The 16,516-nt window shown below is 39.0% G+C and overlaps 1 protein-coding gene and 1 long non-coding RNA gene across 7 annotated transcripts in view; both read left to right on the plus strand.

Moving 5' to 3' along the window:
- Positions 1-16,516, plus strand: part of TCF4 (transcription factor 4) — a 346,905-nt gene that overhangs the window by 2,604 nt on the left and 327,785 nt on the right. For 3 of the 6 annotated variants that reach the window (XM_019531757.1, XM_019531760.1, XM_019531762.1), the window contains exons 1-2: positions 38-184; positions 573-645. In XM_019531757.1, the coding sequence (XP_019387302.1) occupies positions 152-184; positions 573-645 (106 nt within the window). In that variant the 5' untranslated portion in view covers positions 38-151. Of the gene's footprint in view, positions 1-36; positions 185-572; positions 646-16,516 lie in introns of those variants that run through there. The other 3 variants (XM_019531758.1, XM_019531759.1, XM_019531761.1) reach the window with 3 other exon arrangements.
- The window catches only part of LOC109307722, a 17,046-nt gene continuing 2,758 nt past the window's right edge, over positions 2,229-16,516 (plus strand). The window contains exons 1-2 of the long non-coding RNA XR_002100343.1: positions 2,229-2,240; positions 13,619-13,629. This is a non-coding gene — a long non-coding RNA (uncharacterized LOC109307722). The remainder of the gene's footprint in view (positions 2,241-13,618; positions 13,630-16,516) is intronic.

Genomic DNA, 16,516 nt, shown 5'->3' on the forward strand with positions numbered 1-16,516 from the left:
GAGAGAGAGAGAGAGAGAGGGGGAGTGAGAGAGAGAGAGAGTCTTGCTTCAAATTGCTCTCATGTTAGAGACGAAATGAGAATTTAGGGCAGGTGGCACTTTGCATTATTATTATTTGGGTTCACATATGACGGGCAAATCCTAAAACGGGATGGAAATGGACATTGCTACATTTATGGCCAAGGTTTCAACAACAAAACTTTTTTCCTCGCCTTTGTCAAACAGGAGAGTTCGAAAGGGGGGACTGGATCCTCACTCCTAAGTTTTGCTAACCTTGCTGGGGACTGTGATTTTTTTTTTCTCCCAAAATATTTGGGAAGCTAATATTGTTTGGGAAGCTAATGAGCCTCAAAAAAAAAAAAAAAAAAAACAAACCAAAAAAAACTGGTGATGAGGGGTGAGAGTTGGGGGGTGCAAGAAATGCTGTACCATTTTCAGATCTGAGATGGATGATGTTTCATATTAAACAAACTGTTAATGTAGTTGGTAGCGAATGTGGAAGGAACTTGTGACTAAGTGAGCACACAAATCTCCTCTGTTTTCCAGCAGTAATGTCTTTTTGTTTCTTTTAGATGTTTTCACCTCCTGTGAGCAGTGGGAAAAATGGACCAACTTCTTTGGCAAGTGGACATTTTACTGGCTCAAGTATGTAATTTTTTTTGCTCATCATGCAGTTTAAATGTTCTTAGTTATTTATCTGCAGGCATTACATTTGTTTTAGTTGTGCTAATCTATTTTTAGGGAGCAGATTCATTGAGATTTGCGCAGAATTATTTCTAAGCGCTGGGTATTATTATTGTCATAATTTCCACAGATCTGGAACATTTTCAAAATATTTTCATATATTTATTATTGTAAATCATTTTAAAATCCTCCCAATGTACTAATTGCTCAGAGGTAGTTAGTTTAAATCACATTCTGAAAAATCAAACATTAGAGGTTTTGAATTCAAAATTCAAGTCTTTGTCTATGAGGACCGAAAGACCAAGCAGCTAATGTAAGAACTAGTTTGTGTAGAGGAATTAAGGCTCTTTTATTTCTTTTTCCTTCATTAAATTTAAATAGGCAACCCCTCTTATTTTAGAGAATAGCGTCCGATATTTTCGATTAACTTGAAAAATTAAAGCTTTGCATTTTATTTTAAAACAATAATACTTTATCCTCTCCTCAAAATGTTAGTGGTTTTGAAGAGTTCTTTGACATAAACATAGTTGAGGGGGTTTTTTGTTTCTTCCTTTTAAAAATATAACTCCAGTTGTAGCGTATGGGTAACTTCTGCTTTTCATAAAAATAGGATCCTTGTTTGGTGACAAAAGAAATATAATTTTTTTTTGCAATACAGCATATGTGTACAATCATTGTCTGGCAACTAGAGAGGAGTTTTATATAGGAAATTTTTATATGCCTGAGAAATTACAAGTAAAACTAGAGGGACTTACGCATTTGACACATCTTTATTAACTTCAGTTAAGAGGATTGCCTACATTGCTGGATGTGGTGTTTTGGACATGTCACAGATAGATCTACAGTTAAAGAGTTACATTGTTTTTAAAGTACTGGCAATTGCACATAAAAACACACTGTACATAGCACTGTTAGATACAGAGTACTCTAAACTGGATGGTAAATTTGGACAAATCTTTATTGCAAACTGCACTATATCTAGTGGATATCTAGATATAAACACACCATTACATATGGTTTCATGTTTGGTGTTTTCTGTTTGTATTCAATTAGAGGAACCTTTTTTATGCATTCCATATAATCACAATTTATTAAATACACTGATATGTTAATTAACTTCATTTCTAAAGAAAGATTTACTTATTATTAATTTGAAGGTAATCTATTATACACTATCTACATGTCACATTAGGTTCTACCTATAGTTATTTCACTTTAATTTTACACTTTTTCTGATTATATTTAGGTTTTTTAAAATGATTGAGATGTTTGCTTTATCATAAGTAAGCTTGCATTTTGAATGTAGTGATGGGAGAAAAATTTACTGATTTATCTGAATACTTTCCAATCCTTAGCTTGCCTCATTTTTTATAATTTTTTTTTAATAATTATATTGTAGAAATTTAATAGCGGGTATTACTGAATATATAATATTCAATATATTTGTTTTCATTGGGAAGAAATGTAAAGTATTTGTGCCAGAGAAATCAATTTGTCATGCTTATATACAATCAATGCAGCAACTAATTGTTGATCTAGCAGCATTTAACTAGATGGTTTTATTTAAGAAATTTATCTTAAGCTTCAGCTTTGAAAGCAGTTTGATCAGAAATGACAAACATTAACAAGTGTATAAATTTAGTGAAATTAAGTGTTTTATATTGTTTATGTTATTTCTAAAATAGAAACTATAGAAATAACTTGGGTGCTTCATTTTTTAAATGCAAATTATGTCACGAATGGAAGGAAGTTACTAATAATAAGATGAATTGAAATTTAGGCAGAATTTCACAATCTTTGGTGAAATGCGTATGCTTAAATATACCACCATGTGCTATTAGAATATAGAACTACCCTGCTTGATGCATAGAGATCCATACTGAGACAGTGATGTGCAGAATAATATATACTATTTTTGAGGTAAATAGCTTGCAGTTTTCAAAATCAATATCTGCTCTTTGGTTATTAGACACTGGGCTTTAAAGTGAATGTTCAATAGTTGCAAAAAAGTTGTTGAAAACCACACGCCAAACTGGAACTAAATTATGAATGTAGATATGTGGCCTCAAGATATAGTTGTATGAAGAAAAATGTGTAGCTATTGTGTTCCTGTTAGTTATTTAGCTCAATATAGTATCTATGTTTTGGTCGCATTGCTGGAGTTAGCCTGTTTTTTTGAGAATTTCAGATTTTGCATGATATTCTTTGGGAAACTGCTGCAAGGTATGTTTTAGATAAAATGAATACGCAGCAGCATCAAAATAATGTTCTTAGTAATTCAAGAATACAGTTTATTGTCCCAGTTATATATTGATAAAGCACTTGTTTAGCTATCCAAATTTTAGTTAGATGAACTGACACCAATACATAGCCTGCTTTTCTACTGGGCAGATGCACTTAAAAAAGTTTGACTATACAAATGTGTCATTCCTCTCTCAAAATTGATATTTATTGAGCTGAAGGGGCACGCATGCCATTCCCCTGTATTGCCTTGAAACTTCTGGACTAAAATAGACCCCAAAGTAGATTAATCCCCATGCAGTGAGATGAAGGCAGCTACATTTTGCAAGGTGTGGTAGCTTTTTATGCTTAAAGTCATCTAATAATGCTTTACTCATTTAATAAATGATGCTAAGTTGTGATTTGTAATGTGTGAATGGAGATAAAGTGCAGCCATATTTCCTTTAATCTTTAATTTCACAAAGATGGCCTCTTACCACCTTAAGAAATAGTGAGGCTGAAGGGAGAAAGGAATGTAACCTGAGCCACAGCCCTGACATTCCCATGGAGCATTTTTCACATGAAAGGCTTTTGTCAACCCAGTAAAGGACCAGCAGTTTTTGTTTGATGTTTGCAGGTGTTCAGCAGAGAGCACTAAAACAATTCAGCCATGCTGGTTTAGAGGCTCTGTGACCTTAACAGGGGGAATTGGTGAGGACTGGAATTATTTTTGAGAAAACTTCCTTAGAGTTATTTCAATACACATATTGATTTTGTAAAGTGATTTAATACCTGCTAGCCGGGCTAAGAAATATGTGTCCATTTGAATCAAGCTTTGTTAGTTTTTAGGAAAAGTTGCCAAAATAACAAATCCTATTTTCCCAGACGTTATAATATTTTCTGAATATGGGACATGCCTTGCATTTACCTTAGCTTTCCGCAATATACATTTGTAGTCTGTAGTACATACGGACTATAATCCTATAAGGGAAAGATAATAAGAGATTGGACTAGATTTAAGAAAAATTTTCAAGCAGATGTACGATACTACCGGTAGTTAAAGAACTTGCTAGATCTATTATGTTGGTCACATCTGGTACACTTTAGATTTCCAACTATTATATAGTGTTTTTGAAATTCCTCCTCTCCCCAGTTGCATTGAATTTTGGCTGCTTCCTCTGCTAGTATTTAATTTTACCTAAGTTTTCAAGCATCTGTTAAAGATTGCCCACAGTATGAGTGTTCAAATATTGTGTGGGTGAGTGCAGCAGAGGAACAACTGAATCCTTATCATTGGCCAGTCCTATTGAGGAAAAAAATGTTTGTTAGCATAGACCACTGAATATAAGTCTGTTACTTAAGGATTTAAAAGTTCACTTATAATTGTGCCATTTGGTTTGATTCAGGCTTGTCCTGCATTAGAAAAATGGTGATAATATATCTTTGAACTAGAAAGCCACGTATTCACTTTGAATTTGAAGGCCTTTTTGACTTTGACTTGTGTAGGTAAACTATAGCAAAATGTGAAGGGATTTAAGGTCATCCTTTCAGCCTGGGCTTCTGGGAAAAACAAAAAATATTTTTCCATCACTAGTCTATCACCAGAAAAAAAAAAGAAGCAAAATACAGTATTTATCATGAAAATGTTTTTTGCAGCCTCTGAATGTGGTGCCATCTCACTAGGCATGCACCGCTTCCCTGAGTGTCAACAGGAGTAGAAATGCATGTGTGTATGCATGTGTGGGGGGTAAGAATCAACCCTTAGGCAGGAGAGATTTTTTTTTGAGGGGTATAATTTTTCTTTCTGGTTTTTTAAATTAAAGTTGCTGTTCAAGAGAAAAAAGTAAAATAATACAGAGGATTAACATAGTTTTATTGGAGTAAAAGTGGCACTGATACATGATTATCCATTGCGGTTAGGTACATGCCCTAAAATACTCGGTAGTGTCATTCAAATTCTTAATGGTTTAAGGGTCATGTCTTGTAAGAAACCCCACCTCCCAAAATCTGATATAATGTAGGTGTTGGATATATGTTGTACCATGTTTATCATCTTGACACATGATATTCTGCCATTTCAATGAACGGATGCACAAAAAGGCACAGGAGCTATACAAATTGCATGCTACCCTCAAATTGATTAGCTTCCAGTCTTTACCACTGCTAACCTGTACTTTGTAAGATTTTCCTCTTGTTTTGCCATTTGTGAATCCTGGTGGATTTAGCTTCACAAATATACAAGAGTAACTAATTTCATATTTTTTTCCCTAATGTTATGTCATTATGATTTAAAAGAAAAAGAATGATAGTTACCTCTCAACCTTCCAGCTATGTTTAGTTATAGAGAGCTCGAGCCTCCTCCTAATAGCGTCCATGGCAATTCTCCTGTTGACAACAGTGGAGGCAGAATGAGGCCCATACTGTGGAATTTGAATTGGCCCCGAGATACCATACCGCATGCTTAGAAAAGCTAAATATTTTGATTAAAACAAGATAGATTAGTACTGAGAATGTAGCTTATTCAGAAAGACAATGTGAATTTTATTGTATAAAGGACCTTCCAGAGAAACTGCCATCTACAGGTAGTTCACTGTATCTTAGAATTATAAATTAGGGTCTTAGTTGTTTTAAGAGAGGAAATGCAAACCCCTCTTAATTTCTGATTTCAACATATGTCAGTGATAAAGTGTAGTTTTGTAAGATGACAGATAGTTTAGGTAATAGTTTACACAAACTTTTGGTAGAACACAGCAAACAATTTTTGTATCTGGTGTTGGAAAAATACATGCATGCCTTGTTTGCTACTACAGAGTGTTTATATATGTATAAATGTGTTGCTTAATCATAATCATTGCTAAGACTCGTGGCTGTGCTTTATAGTTCTAAGACATCCATTTTTACTACACGAGGGACTGAAAATGTGGTTGGGGCTCAGTTTAGCCAAATGTAACTTTGAAAGAGGCCTTTACAATTGATCTAGGAGTCTGAGTCAAATTTAGCCATGGGTATGAGTTAGCAATAAAATAGTGGTATATGTCAAATTGATAGAGTCAGCCTTGATTTGGAAGTGTATCTGTGTTCCACATCCACATCGCTTGCATACCAAAGGGTACAATAAGAAAGATGTAATAGGACCGTGTGGGATTCAGTACATTTCACCTGATTTGATCCATGTCTGTATCACCCCTCAGATTCTGGGAACCAAATTCATATTTGTTTTTGTCAGAGGTGACTGCAGCTCCCAGCAACTGCGTTCTCAGAGAGCACCAAATGGGCATAAACCATCATTGCATTGTACACCTACTGAACACCAAATCATGAAGGTTTCACTGTTCATAATGCCCATTTTTTTTTCTGGTTATCTTGCATCTACTGAGTAATTTGCTTCACCATTTATGTAGTGATTAAATCTGGAGCCCCATTTTTTATATTGACTCTAGCAGGTAAAATATTTTAAACAAATACGCTTTGGGATCTAAAGACTGTTGTGAATGCAATGTTTAACATTTTTTGACAACATCAGCTAATTATCTTTACCATGCTATTGTAATGAGGAAATCACTTAAATAACAGATGAACAACTAAGTCACATAAACATATATAATAGAACTATGTAATGAAAGTTTGTGCTGTTAATTGCTTGAATCTCTCTTAAATGCACAGAATCATAGAGCACTAAAAGCTGGCATATAAACAGTTTTGTTTTGAGCTTAAAATTATTCCTTTTTTCTTTCATCTGCTATGATAAACAAAGCCATTTTGTAAGCTTTACAGATCAAACATTTACTTCTAATGGTAAACTACATTTTCTATCTGGAAATTTGTGACTTAGAAAGGCCTCAAAAAGAGTAGAGTCCTGGTGGCCCCAGGCCTGTGGTTTTCAATGTTTGATATTATGATGCTATTTAGATCATTTTCCATAAGGCAAGATAACAGATCTGCAATTGCTTAATGAGGAACAGTGTGTGTGTTTGCAATGGTCTGCATTTTAAAGATCGTTTACCAAAATGGTTTCAGTTAAACATTATCAGGGTGGTGGACAGAGCTGCATCAGAAGGATAGAAATGAAATCTGTCAAAAAGTGCACATTCTTTTTGTGTTAGAGGAAGTATCTCACGTGACCTACTAACTTGTTTAGATCCCTAAGGAACTAGTGGAGCCAAATCCCATAGTTCTCACTCAGACAGCCCTCTTAATTGAAATTAGTTGAGTAGTATACGTTTTATGTTTGGTCCTTAGAGGGAAGAACCAGGTTAATTTGGGAATAGTTTGCAGGGCTATTTTAAATCTATAGTAGGAAATTATATTTTAGTGCATATGCTATGAGCATATAGAGATGATTACCCTTGTTAGTCTGAAGTCAGGCCAAAGGCAGGGTGGAGATGCACCTTATAGACTAACTAAATCAGTTTGTCTATACGGTACATCTCTGTCCTGCCTTCTACATGTACTGTGTTTCTTCTCCCTAACCTCTGTCTGTACCTCTATTAATCTTCAAGCTATAACATACTCAGGACAGGAATGCTGCGATTTTTCTTCCATGGAAGACGCCAAGTGCACTGTGGGAAATAAATAACTATAACTGAACGAGATCACTTAGATCGTTCAGTCAGGCCCCGTCTATTCCGGTCTCTGTATCCCCACAGGAAACCAAATTTAGGAGTCTGATTTTAAACATGGAACCAGAATTTTAAAAGTAACTACCAAAATTGTGGATCAGTGTGTGTGCAGCTTAAATCTGCTTAATTCTGCTTAAAAGCCAAACGACATGATGAAATGATATTTTGAGGGTCCTTAATGCATGGTATAGTTGGGAAGCACTATTCACCTCCCAGGATCTGATCCGCATGCCCAAGACTGTTTGTAACGTTTAAACATGCCATTTTGGGATTTGTGCCTATATTTTACCAGTCGTCCTTTGAATACCGGGTCTCCATATGTCTTATTTGTTCTCAGTGAGAGCTTTCACCTACCAAGTCAGTGGTGTGGTGGCAGGAGTGGCTGAATTTTTAGAGAAGTTTCTTAACATTGTGTTGGACTATTATGTATTTCTTTTTTCTTAACAAACTTGCCAAAATAGAAAAAAGTGGTGGGAAAGGACAGCGTGTTTACTTTCTTAACAAAAGTAAATAAAAGCACAGTTAATCAGCATATCAAACAACCAGGTGTGTTTAAAAATCCTGTTATCTTGGAGGATTTCAGAGCTGTGAAAAGGTATTTTATTTAAAGGTGCAGTAACACTATTGTTCCTATGAATGCTTTTGTGTTTCTTCCTGACAGTTACCATTTAATGAATGACTTTCAAGACTACCATTGGTGGTAATGACAATATGTAGTTTATTAACTGCAGTCTATTGTTGGCTGTGCCCTGTATTGATCTATTTTGGAAACAGCACTTCACACGCGCTGCTGTATTTGTAGAGTACTTTTGTGGAATTTGTTTTATCCTCTAGAGTTGTGCTCTTTTGCTTTTTTCAGGGTTTTTTTTTTTTAATAGTGATTGCTCTTTGACTTGGTGGAAAGGCTTCAAGGTTAAAATAACTTACTAGACACTTCCGTGGTGCCTTCCACATAGATGCTTTGATGCGTTTGAAAAATGAAAGAGGAGTTATTAGTCACAGAATTTAAATATTCAATAAAAGCCTCAGCCTTCTGTCATTGTAGCCAACTTCACATCTCTGACTGCAATGGGATTTGGTTTTGGCTTTAATTTCCTTTTTTTTCAGATTCATTTTTAAGACAGACATGTCTTGCAGATCTTAGTCAAGTAGCCACTGTCATTGCCATCACTGGGAGCAGTTATGTCAGTGAGACTTTGCTATTAGAGTAACAGCCCAATGTTGAGCCCTGCATGCTTTTACTAATACTTGCATATAAATACATATTGTTACTTATTAGACTGATCGAGTGAGAGTCTGCCATACTACAGAGGAATTTGTAGTCCAGAGGGAGGTGGTGCTTAGGGTGGCTCTAGACTACTTTTGAACGCTTGTCTTTGGAATTGCTGATGTGGCCGAATCACTTCTAGCGTGGGCTTTCAAAATTGTGGCTGTCTGCCATGGGCTGCCTGCAGGCAGCCACACCCGGAGTCTTTGTAGTACTATGTGCTGTGATTCCACCAGTTCCTGCCCTTGACACAACCCTTCCATCCTCTTCTGCTTCCTTGCTTTACCACAGCGCTTCCCAAAATTTTTCCTCAGCATGACTCCATGTCCTCAGCATGGCTCCTCACTCCTGACCCACAGCCTCGCCACCCCTCCACTGATGTTGCGACCCCATTTGGGGTTGTGACCCCCAATTTGGGAACCGCTGCTTTACTAGTTATGCTGTTTTTTGCAAAATGATCCTCTAAACGAGTGGTTGTCAACCTTGTTAGACTCGATGCACCCTTCATTCGACCACAGGCACCCCTTGGAAAATGTCAGCTCTTAGTTTTCATTCATTTGTTGACTGCAGAAAAAGAAATAGAGCAATTCTTCAGTCACAAAGAACTCAGACCTCAACAGATCAGAATGTTTTTAATGCCATGGATCCCTGTTTGCAATCTGGTTTATCTTGGGCATCATGTTGCATGCCTAACACTGCTAACATTGCATGGAACCCCATGGCATCCTTGAAAGGATCTCAAGGCACCCCAGGGTGCCACAGGACCCTGGTTGAGAATCACTGGTCTAAACACTGCATACCTTTCTTCTTGGTTCCTGTGCTTAAGACTGAATTTCTGACTGAATGCTGGGCTTTATAAATCCCTTTATACTGTTCCAACTCCAATCTAGGAAGAACTTATCAGGGATAAGAATCTTACCCACATATTTTAAGGCCATAAGGGACCATTATGGTTATTGTCTGGGTTGTCCTCTTGCACAAAAGAAGCCGTAGTTTTTCTTCCAGTAATGCAGGAGCAGTGAAACCAAAAGCTCATGATTGAATTAGAAAAGAGGAGGCATGCCACAAATTAGCCCCACAGCCTCCCTGGGGGCTACTTCTAATCCCTTTCCATTACCTGATCTGCTGCTCAGCATTCTGGATCTTACCCTGTGCTCCCTGCCTGATCTGATCCTCTGCTTTCTGTTCCCTGCCCGGTCTCACTGTTGTTTCCCCTCCCCAGCCTGCCATATACCACATATAGAGGTTGCCTGGGATGCTTGTGGTACCTATGCTGCAGGTTAGCCTCCCCTGAATTAGAACATATTTAATAAGATACACCTCCTTAATATATAAAGGGCTAGGGATTCAGGTCATTCAATTTTATGAATACATAAAGCATAAGATCTAAGTTGGGCATTTTTCTATCCGAGTGCTGTTGCTTTTTTGCCCTGAGCATAGGATTCCTGAAATGCCTTGTTCCTGAATTCTTTATATAAAATTGGAGGCTATCAGATTAATGCAGCACAATTCCATTTCTCCTCTGATCAGACAGTTTAAATATGGTCCACCTAGCTGATAAATAACTGTTATAATGATTTTGTTTTATTAAAAATAACAAAGAACAATTCCTGATAGAATATCAAGACAGTAATTGAATCTCAGGGGTTCTGGTACTGTTCATAAAGCGTTTCAGTTGTTTTGTACTTTGTGACGTCAGCCAAAAGCTTGATTGAATTATATCCTTGTATTGTGGGGAGAGCACCTGCCACTAGACTCAAGGTTCGGTCAGCATTTCCATTACAAACCTTCCTTTTGAGAAGTCTGTAACTTGGCTCTGAGAATCTGAACTGGCCTCGGCACTGACATATAAACTTTTAGAGTAAATTGTTCTGAAAATTAAAAAAAACCCAAAACCCAAATGTTCATATAACATGGTTAGGGATGTACCAAAACGGTGATTTATTTTTTTGTGGAAAATGCAAAATCATACATTTTCCGTGAAAATCAGAGAAATCTATGAAAAAAAGAGCCCTGCAAAAAAGTGGTGCTCTGTGTAAAAATAAAAGGCTTTTTCTTTTTTTCTTTTTTAAATCCTAGGCCCTGTTCCTAGCTGCTGATTGGGTGAGAGGGCTACTCTTATACAGCCTTTCATCCCTGCAGCCCGGACAGACCAGGACAGGCCCAGCTCTGCTTTTTTTTCTTCGCAGCCACAGACACCCACTCGGCTGGGCCCATCCCACAGTGGGTGGGGTGGGGGATGGCACTGGGGGGAGCAGAGCTGGGATGGGACAGGAGCATGGCTGGGCTGGGGGGGAGAAGATCCAGGGCAGGGTGGTGGGGAGAGTGGGACCCAGCCAGGATAGCGGGGGTCAGCAAGGTGGCAGTGGCCTGTCCCTGTGCTCACGTAGGGCCGGGGAGGGCCAGGGGGAGCAGAGCCAGGTTGGGCCAGCGGGCAGCATGGGCAGTGGCAGCCTGCACCCATGCAGGGCCATAGGGGTTTATTTCCCCCCCTGTGCAGGCCAGGACTGGGTGGGGAGTATTCAGGCCAGGGGACAGTGAGGCGGTGGTAGCCCATGTGTCATCTGAGCGCCCCAACCAGTTGGAGGTGTGGGGGGTGCCCGTAGTCTCCCGTGAAATTGGAGGCTGTTGGAGGCCGTGGTGAGCCTGTGAAATTCTGGCGATTTTAGTACATCCCTCAACATACTATTTCAATGCCATGACCTTCCATCTTGCAAAGAGCTGACCCTGTATTTCTTGCTTAGTCAAGGCTCCTGTTTGAAGCCAATATGTGTTTTGATGGAGAAAGACCTCTAGGTGCTAGCTCTTATTGGAATGGAGCTTCAAAAAAGGAAGCTATCTTAAAATGCTGAAAATAAAGACATTCGGAGACGAGGCTGAGAAATACCAAATCTCTGTAAGTGCCTCCACACTGTTTGTCTTAACTTGTATATACTGAATATAGTTTGGGAGCAACTGTGTATGTTGGATGCTTTTTAGGAACCCTGCCTGCCATATCATGGCTCTTAACCCATGAAGGGATTTGCTCTATGGCAGCTTTCAGGCAGTCCTGCTTTCTCTCTAAACCCCTACCATACAATGTTCATTTCTTGCCCCATCTGAATACAGGGGTCTCATTTCAGGAATCTCAAAAGATTAAACAAAGTGTTCAGTATTTCCTACCTGGAGTACGTGAAGCCTGGAGAATGGATCTAGAATACATGGGACAGAACACAGAGCAAGCTGGTAGCGTCTGCAGTGATGCTGCTTTGAATGGGGGGTCTATGTTAGCATCCGACAGAGGTGCTTAGATTCATAGCGAAGTTGTGTTTGTTACTTTTGCAAAATGGGGTTCAGAAAAAAAGGAGGTTCTGTCCTCAGCTGCACATTCGTTAATTCAGTGGCCCTAAATTTCTTCACTTTTAAGTTAAGAACCTTAATAATCCATAAATATAATAGTTGTGATTTAATTGTACTCTGTGGATTAATTCTGTATGTTTGTTTTCTTCTCTGGCCATTTCTAATGGCTTTTTAATCATGTAAAGTATTATATGATGTATGAACTGTATAGTTTAGTCAACTCGATGATTCAGAAACATTAGCCTATCCAAACCCCCAGTAATCTCCCAACTCTTTGAAAATCAAATATTTTAGAAATCTAAGATTACTATTTAAAGACTGACCCATCTGTTAATTTGAGGGGCACTTCTTTTGGGATAAGACTAGCCTGAAATTTTAAGTAAACTCAGTTAGAAAATGGCAAGCATCAGCTTTTGTGTAAGTTCAATGGGAGGTTTGCATTTGAAAAAAGGGGTAATGATACCGACTTTCTCCTGTTTCAGAAGTTTTCTATTACAGAAGTGCCTTAGAGCCCGAGTCATAGAGCAGGACCCTACATTCTAGGTCTCTGTTTAAGAGTGTAAGCTCGCCGGGCCAGAGACTGTCTAATTTTATATAGTGCCTGATACCACGTGGCCTCTGAACGCTGGTGCCCCATGATTGTGGTGGTCTGAGACTTGGTGAATAACAGTTCCCTTTTCACTTTATCCACACTCTCATGTCTTTAAAGACCTCTCTCATATCTCCCCAGCCTTCTCCTTTTCAAACTAGAGTCCTAGCTTTATTAATCTCTCCTGGCATGGCAGCTGCTCCATACTCTGGATTGGTTTCCCTTCTCTGTACCATTTCTAACTCTACTGCATTCCTTTTGAGATGTGGAAAGCAAAACTGCACATTGTACTCAAGTTTTTGGAACACCGTGGATTTGTATACTGGAATGATGGTGTTTTCTATTTTGTTTTCAGTTCCTTTCTTAATGATCCCCAACATTTTATTAGCATTATTGGGCAATGCTGCACCAGCTGATGTTTTTAGAGAACTATCTACACTGACCCCCAGGTTTCTTTCCTGAGTCATAGCAGCTATTTCAGAACCCAGAATTATGTACCTATAAATGGGGTGATTTTTCCTCATGTGCATTATCTTGCACTCATCAACCTTGAAATTCACCTGCAATTGTTGTTGTTCACTCACTTAGCCTGTTGAGATCTCTCTGCAGCTCCTTTCCATCAGTTTGGCATTTTGCTACCCAGAATAATTTCTCTTAGAAGGAAACCCTTCTTTACTTATCTTCCAGTTGGGTGAGTACCTTTCAGTAGGGATCAGAACTGATGACGTTTTGCTGTATGTTCTGTTTGAGGCAGAAAAGAGATTTTGACAGAAGCGTTAGGGTGAAGGTGGAGCCTCTGAATCCATGATTATACCCAGATAGATCCAACCTCCAAAACATCTTGAAAGGAAACGCACAAAGAGAGTCTCATTAGCTTCTGCAGCTCTGAGACGGCTGTAGCTAGCAGACGTGTTCTACTCTGCTGCTACACTGCACCCGAAAGAGGAATGTTGCATCTCCCTTGACCTTCCTGGATCCTTCCAACCTTCCTTGCTTGAAGTTTGTGCTAGAAAGAAGATCTGGAGATAATTTTAATTATCTGGAGATCATACAATAATCTGGAAACAGGCTGAAAGCCTAAGGGCCATATCCAGATTGGTCCCATGGGCACCTAAACTGGATTTAGGCAGAATTAATGAGTTAAAATTCCACAGTACTGTTGAGATTGGCCCTGCTTTAGGAGCCACAATGCTTGTTCAGTACCTAAATTATTTGGTGTTTTCATTTTGGTATAGCACTGGGTGCTCTGAATTGCCCATCTATCCCTATTCTCTGCATCAATCTTGCATTGACTTGACCCTTAGAAGTGCCTGAGACTGTATATGGATCCTGGCTGCCTAACCATGTTTATCTGAAGCCAGGGATGTAATTTTTAGGCATTGCAGTGCTTAAGTTAATAGATTACATAGATAACCAGTCTACCAACTACAAACTAGTCTTACAAACTTTTCACTTCACTTAGCAGAGACCTTATATACCCGGATTTAGCAATAATTGATGGTTTGATCCAGGGTTGTTCAAATTTTCAGCTCCTGGGGTGGCCACATACCCCAGGGTCTCACCAGTAGGAATTACTCGCTGCATGGGCTGCACCAGATGAGGCATGGGCCATGGGGCTGCCTGCCATGTGGACATTCCCCTCCCCATCCTCCAGCACTACACAGTATGCCAGTGTGGGCACCCTCTACACTGCTGCACTATGTGCACTCCACAGCTGGACCATGTGGGCACAGTTCCTCCCCCTGCTGCATGCAGACCCAGACTCACCCTAGCTCTCCACACAGCATGCTCCACTGACCCACCCCATGGGACAGCGGGAGGAAGCAGAACCGGAGGAAGGAGGGGGAACTTTGGGACTCCAGCTGCTGTAACAGCCAGAGACATGGGGGAAGCAACCGCCCGGTAGGAGCCAGGGGGCTGCAACTTAACCCCTTGTGGGCCACATGTAGTCCACAAGCTGCCAGTTGGACAGCCCTGATCTAGTCCTTCTGATATTATTCTTTTATGGTGCTGCATAGTTCAATGCAATGTGGGTAATAACTACTCTGCAAGATCTGGTTCTGAATTTTGTTGCATAATTTTATCTGAGTTTAGTTTTAGTATAATTTTATATGTTGTTCTGAAAGGCTTTTTTTATCAGTATTTCAATGTGTCTGATGAAGGTTTGGGGCAGAAATGCAATTAAAGTTTTGGAAAATAAAGACTTTTCTTTTCTTTTTCTCTGTAAGTAGACTGGGTTATTACATGTTTTTAATGGACTTCTGCAGTCATTCACTGCCTAGTATTTTTTCATATTGCTTAGTCCAGTCTTGTAACACTGAACTCATTCTCCTTTGTTTAGCCAGGTATCTGATAGCACTTGTACTAAGTTGCCAAGGTTTGTTGTTGATTGGTCTTAATACAGCTCTGTCCCTTTTGCTATCTTAACCTGTACTAAACCAACTTCATTTGACTGTATTTTGTCCATAATAGTCTGTGTGTAAACTATATATTAAGTCCTGAGCAGAGGCTAGATAATGCTTCTTCATTCTGCGGGGTCATAGATGCTAGCTAATGTATTGTTTTACTTGGTTCTTTTTGTCTAATCATGCTGTTGATTTTGTATTCTTTGAAAAGATATACCTACTTAGGAAATATGTACCTCATTTTATAAACAGAAGAACGTTCAGGTTCCTAAAATTAGATATTTTATAAGTATTACAAATTAGAGCATTTAATTTATGAACCATCTTATTAACTAATGGACATTGTCTTTTTACTCTCCTAATTTTCTCATTTATATTCCATTTTATTTCTTTTATCTCTGTCTTTCAAAATGGGAGCAGCTAATTGGCACTAGTGGCAGTGTAGTGGTGAGAGTGCTTCAGGTTCATGCTCATGTCAAGATTTGATTAAGCAGTTTGGTCAGTGTGAAATAGCAATGCTTCTTCTCATATCCCCATCTGTGATTGAAATACAAGATTCTGAAAATGTGCTGATATCTAATTAAGAAGTTAACATAGAAAAATTACCAATTACCAGAAGGTAAACATGCAGTTCAGGACAGTTTTAGGTCATCATGGTAGCTTTTAACCTAAACTCTTCTCTAGATAATCTAGAGGTACCCTTTTTTGGTTTCCAGCTAACTGGATGAAACCTAATGGTGAAAACCATTGACATTACATTTTAGTTGAATTAAGAAGTTAGTTTTGCTAAAAAATATGAACATTGCTACCTTTTATAAAAAGTTTGTATTATAGGCCAGGTATAGAAGTTACACTTAACATGCATTAACCACACAGAAAACGGTTTAAAGCTTTAATAGAACAGATGTTCACAGGACTTAGAGCTCTTTAAAAATGTCAGATCCTGCTGTAAGTTAACCCTCTATGAATGTGGTATTAGACTAAAGCACTTTAGATTAGAGCGCTTTTTTGAATGTCTTTACCACTTCCATCACACTTCAAAGTAGGTTGACTTCTGCGGCCATCCCAGGGGCCCCTTGCTAACCTTGCCACTCTGTTCCAGGTGAGCACTGGCCCAGCCCCTCGCCCCTGCTGTGTCGGAGAGGAGGCAGGGAGGAGACAGAACTTCTTCTGTGTAGCCGGGCAGAGAGGTGGTAAAATGGAGCCTCTTTGCTATGTGGATTCCCTCACAAGCTTGCAGGCTCAGGTCTTGGTGGGGGCCAGGTCTGCATAGCAGAGAGGCTCTATTATCCACCCCCACCACTCCCCAGCCCCAGTTTTTGCAGCAAAAAGCTGGGCTGGGCAGCCCTGTGCTGCAGCTTTTGGTTGCTGTTGTCAGGTAGGGGAAAGGAGC

Source organism: Crocodylus porosus, unplaced genomic scaffold, assembly GCF_001723895.1.
Source record: "Crocodylus porosus isolate Cpor-Errol unplaced genomic scaffold, CroPor_comp1, whole genome shotgun sequence".
In the NCBI taxonomy this organism is placed as follows: Eukaryota; Metazoa; Chordata; order Crocodylia; family Crocodylidae; genus Crocodylus; species Crocodylus porosus.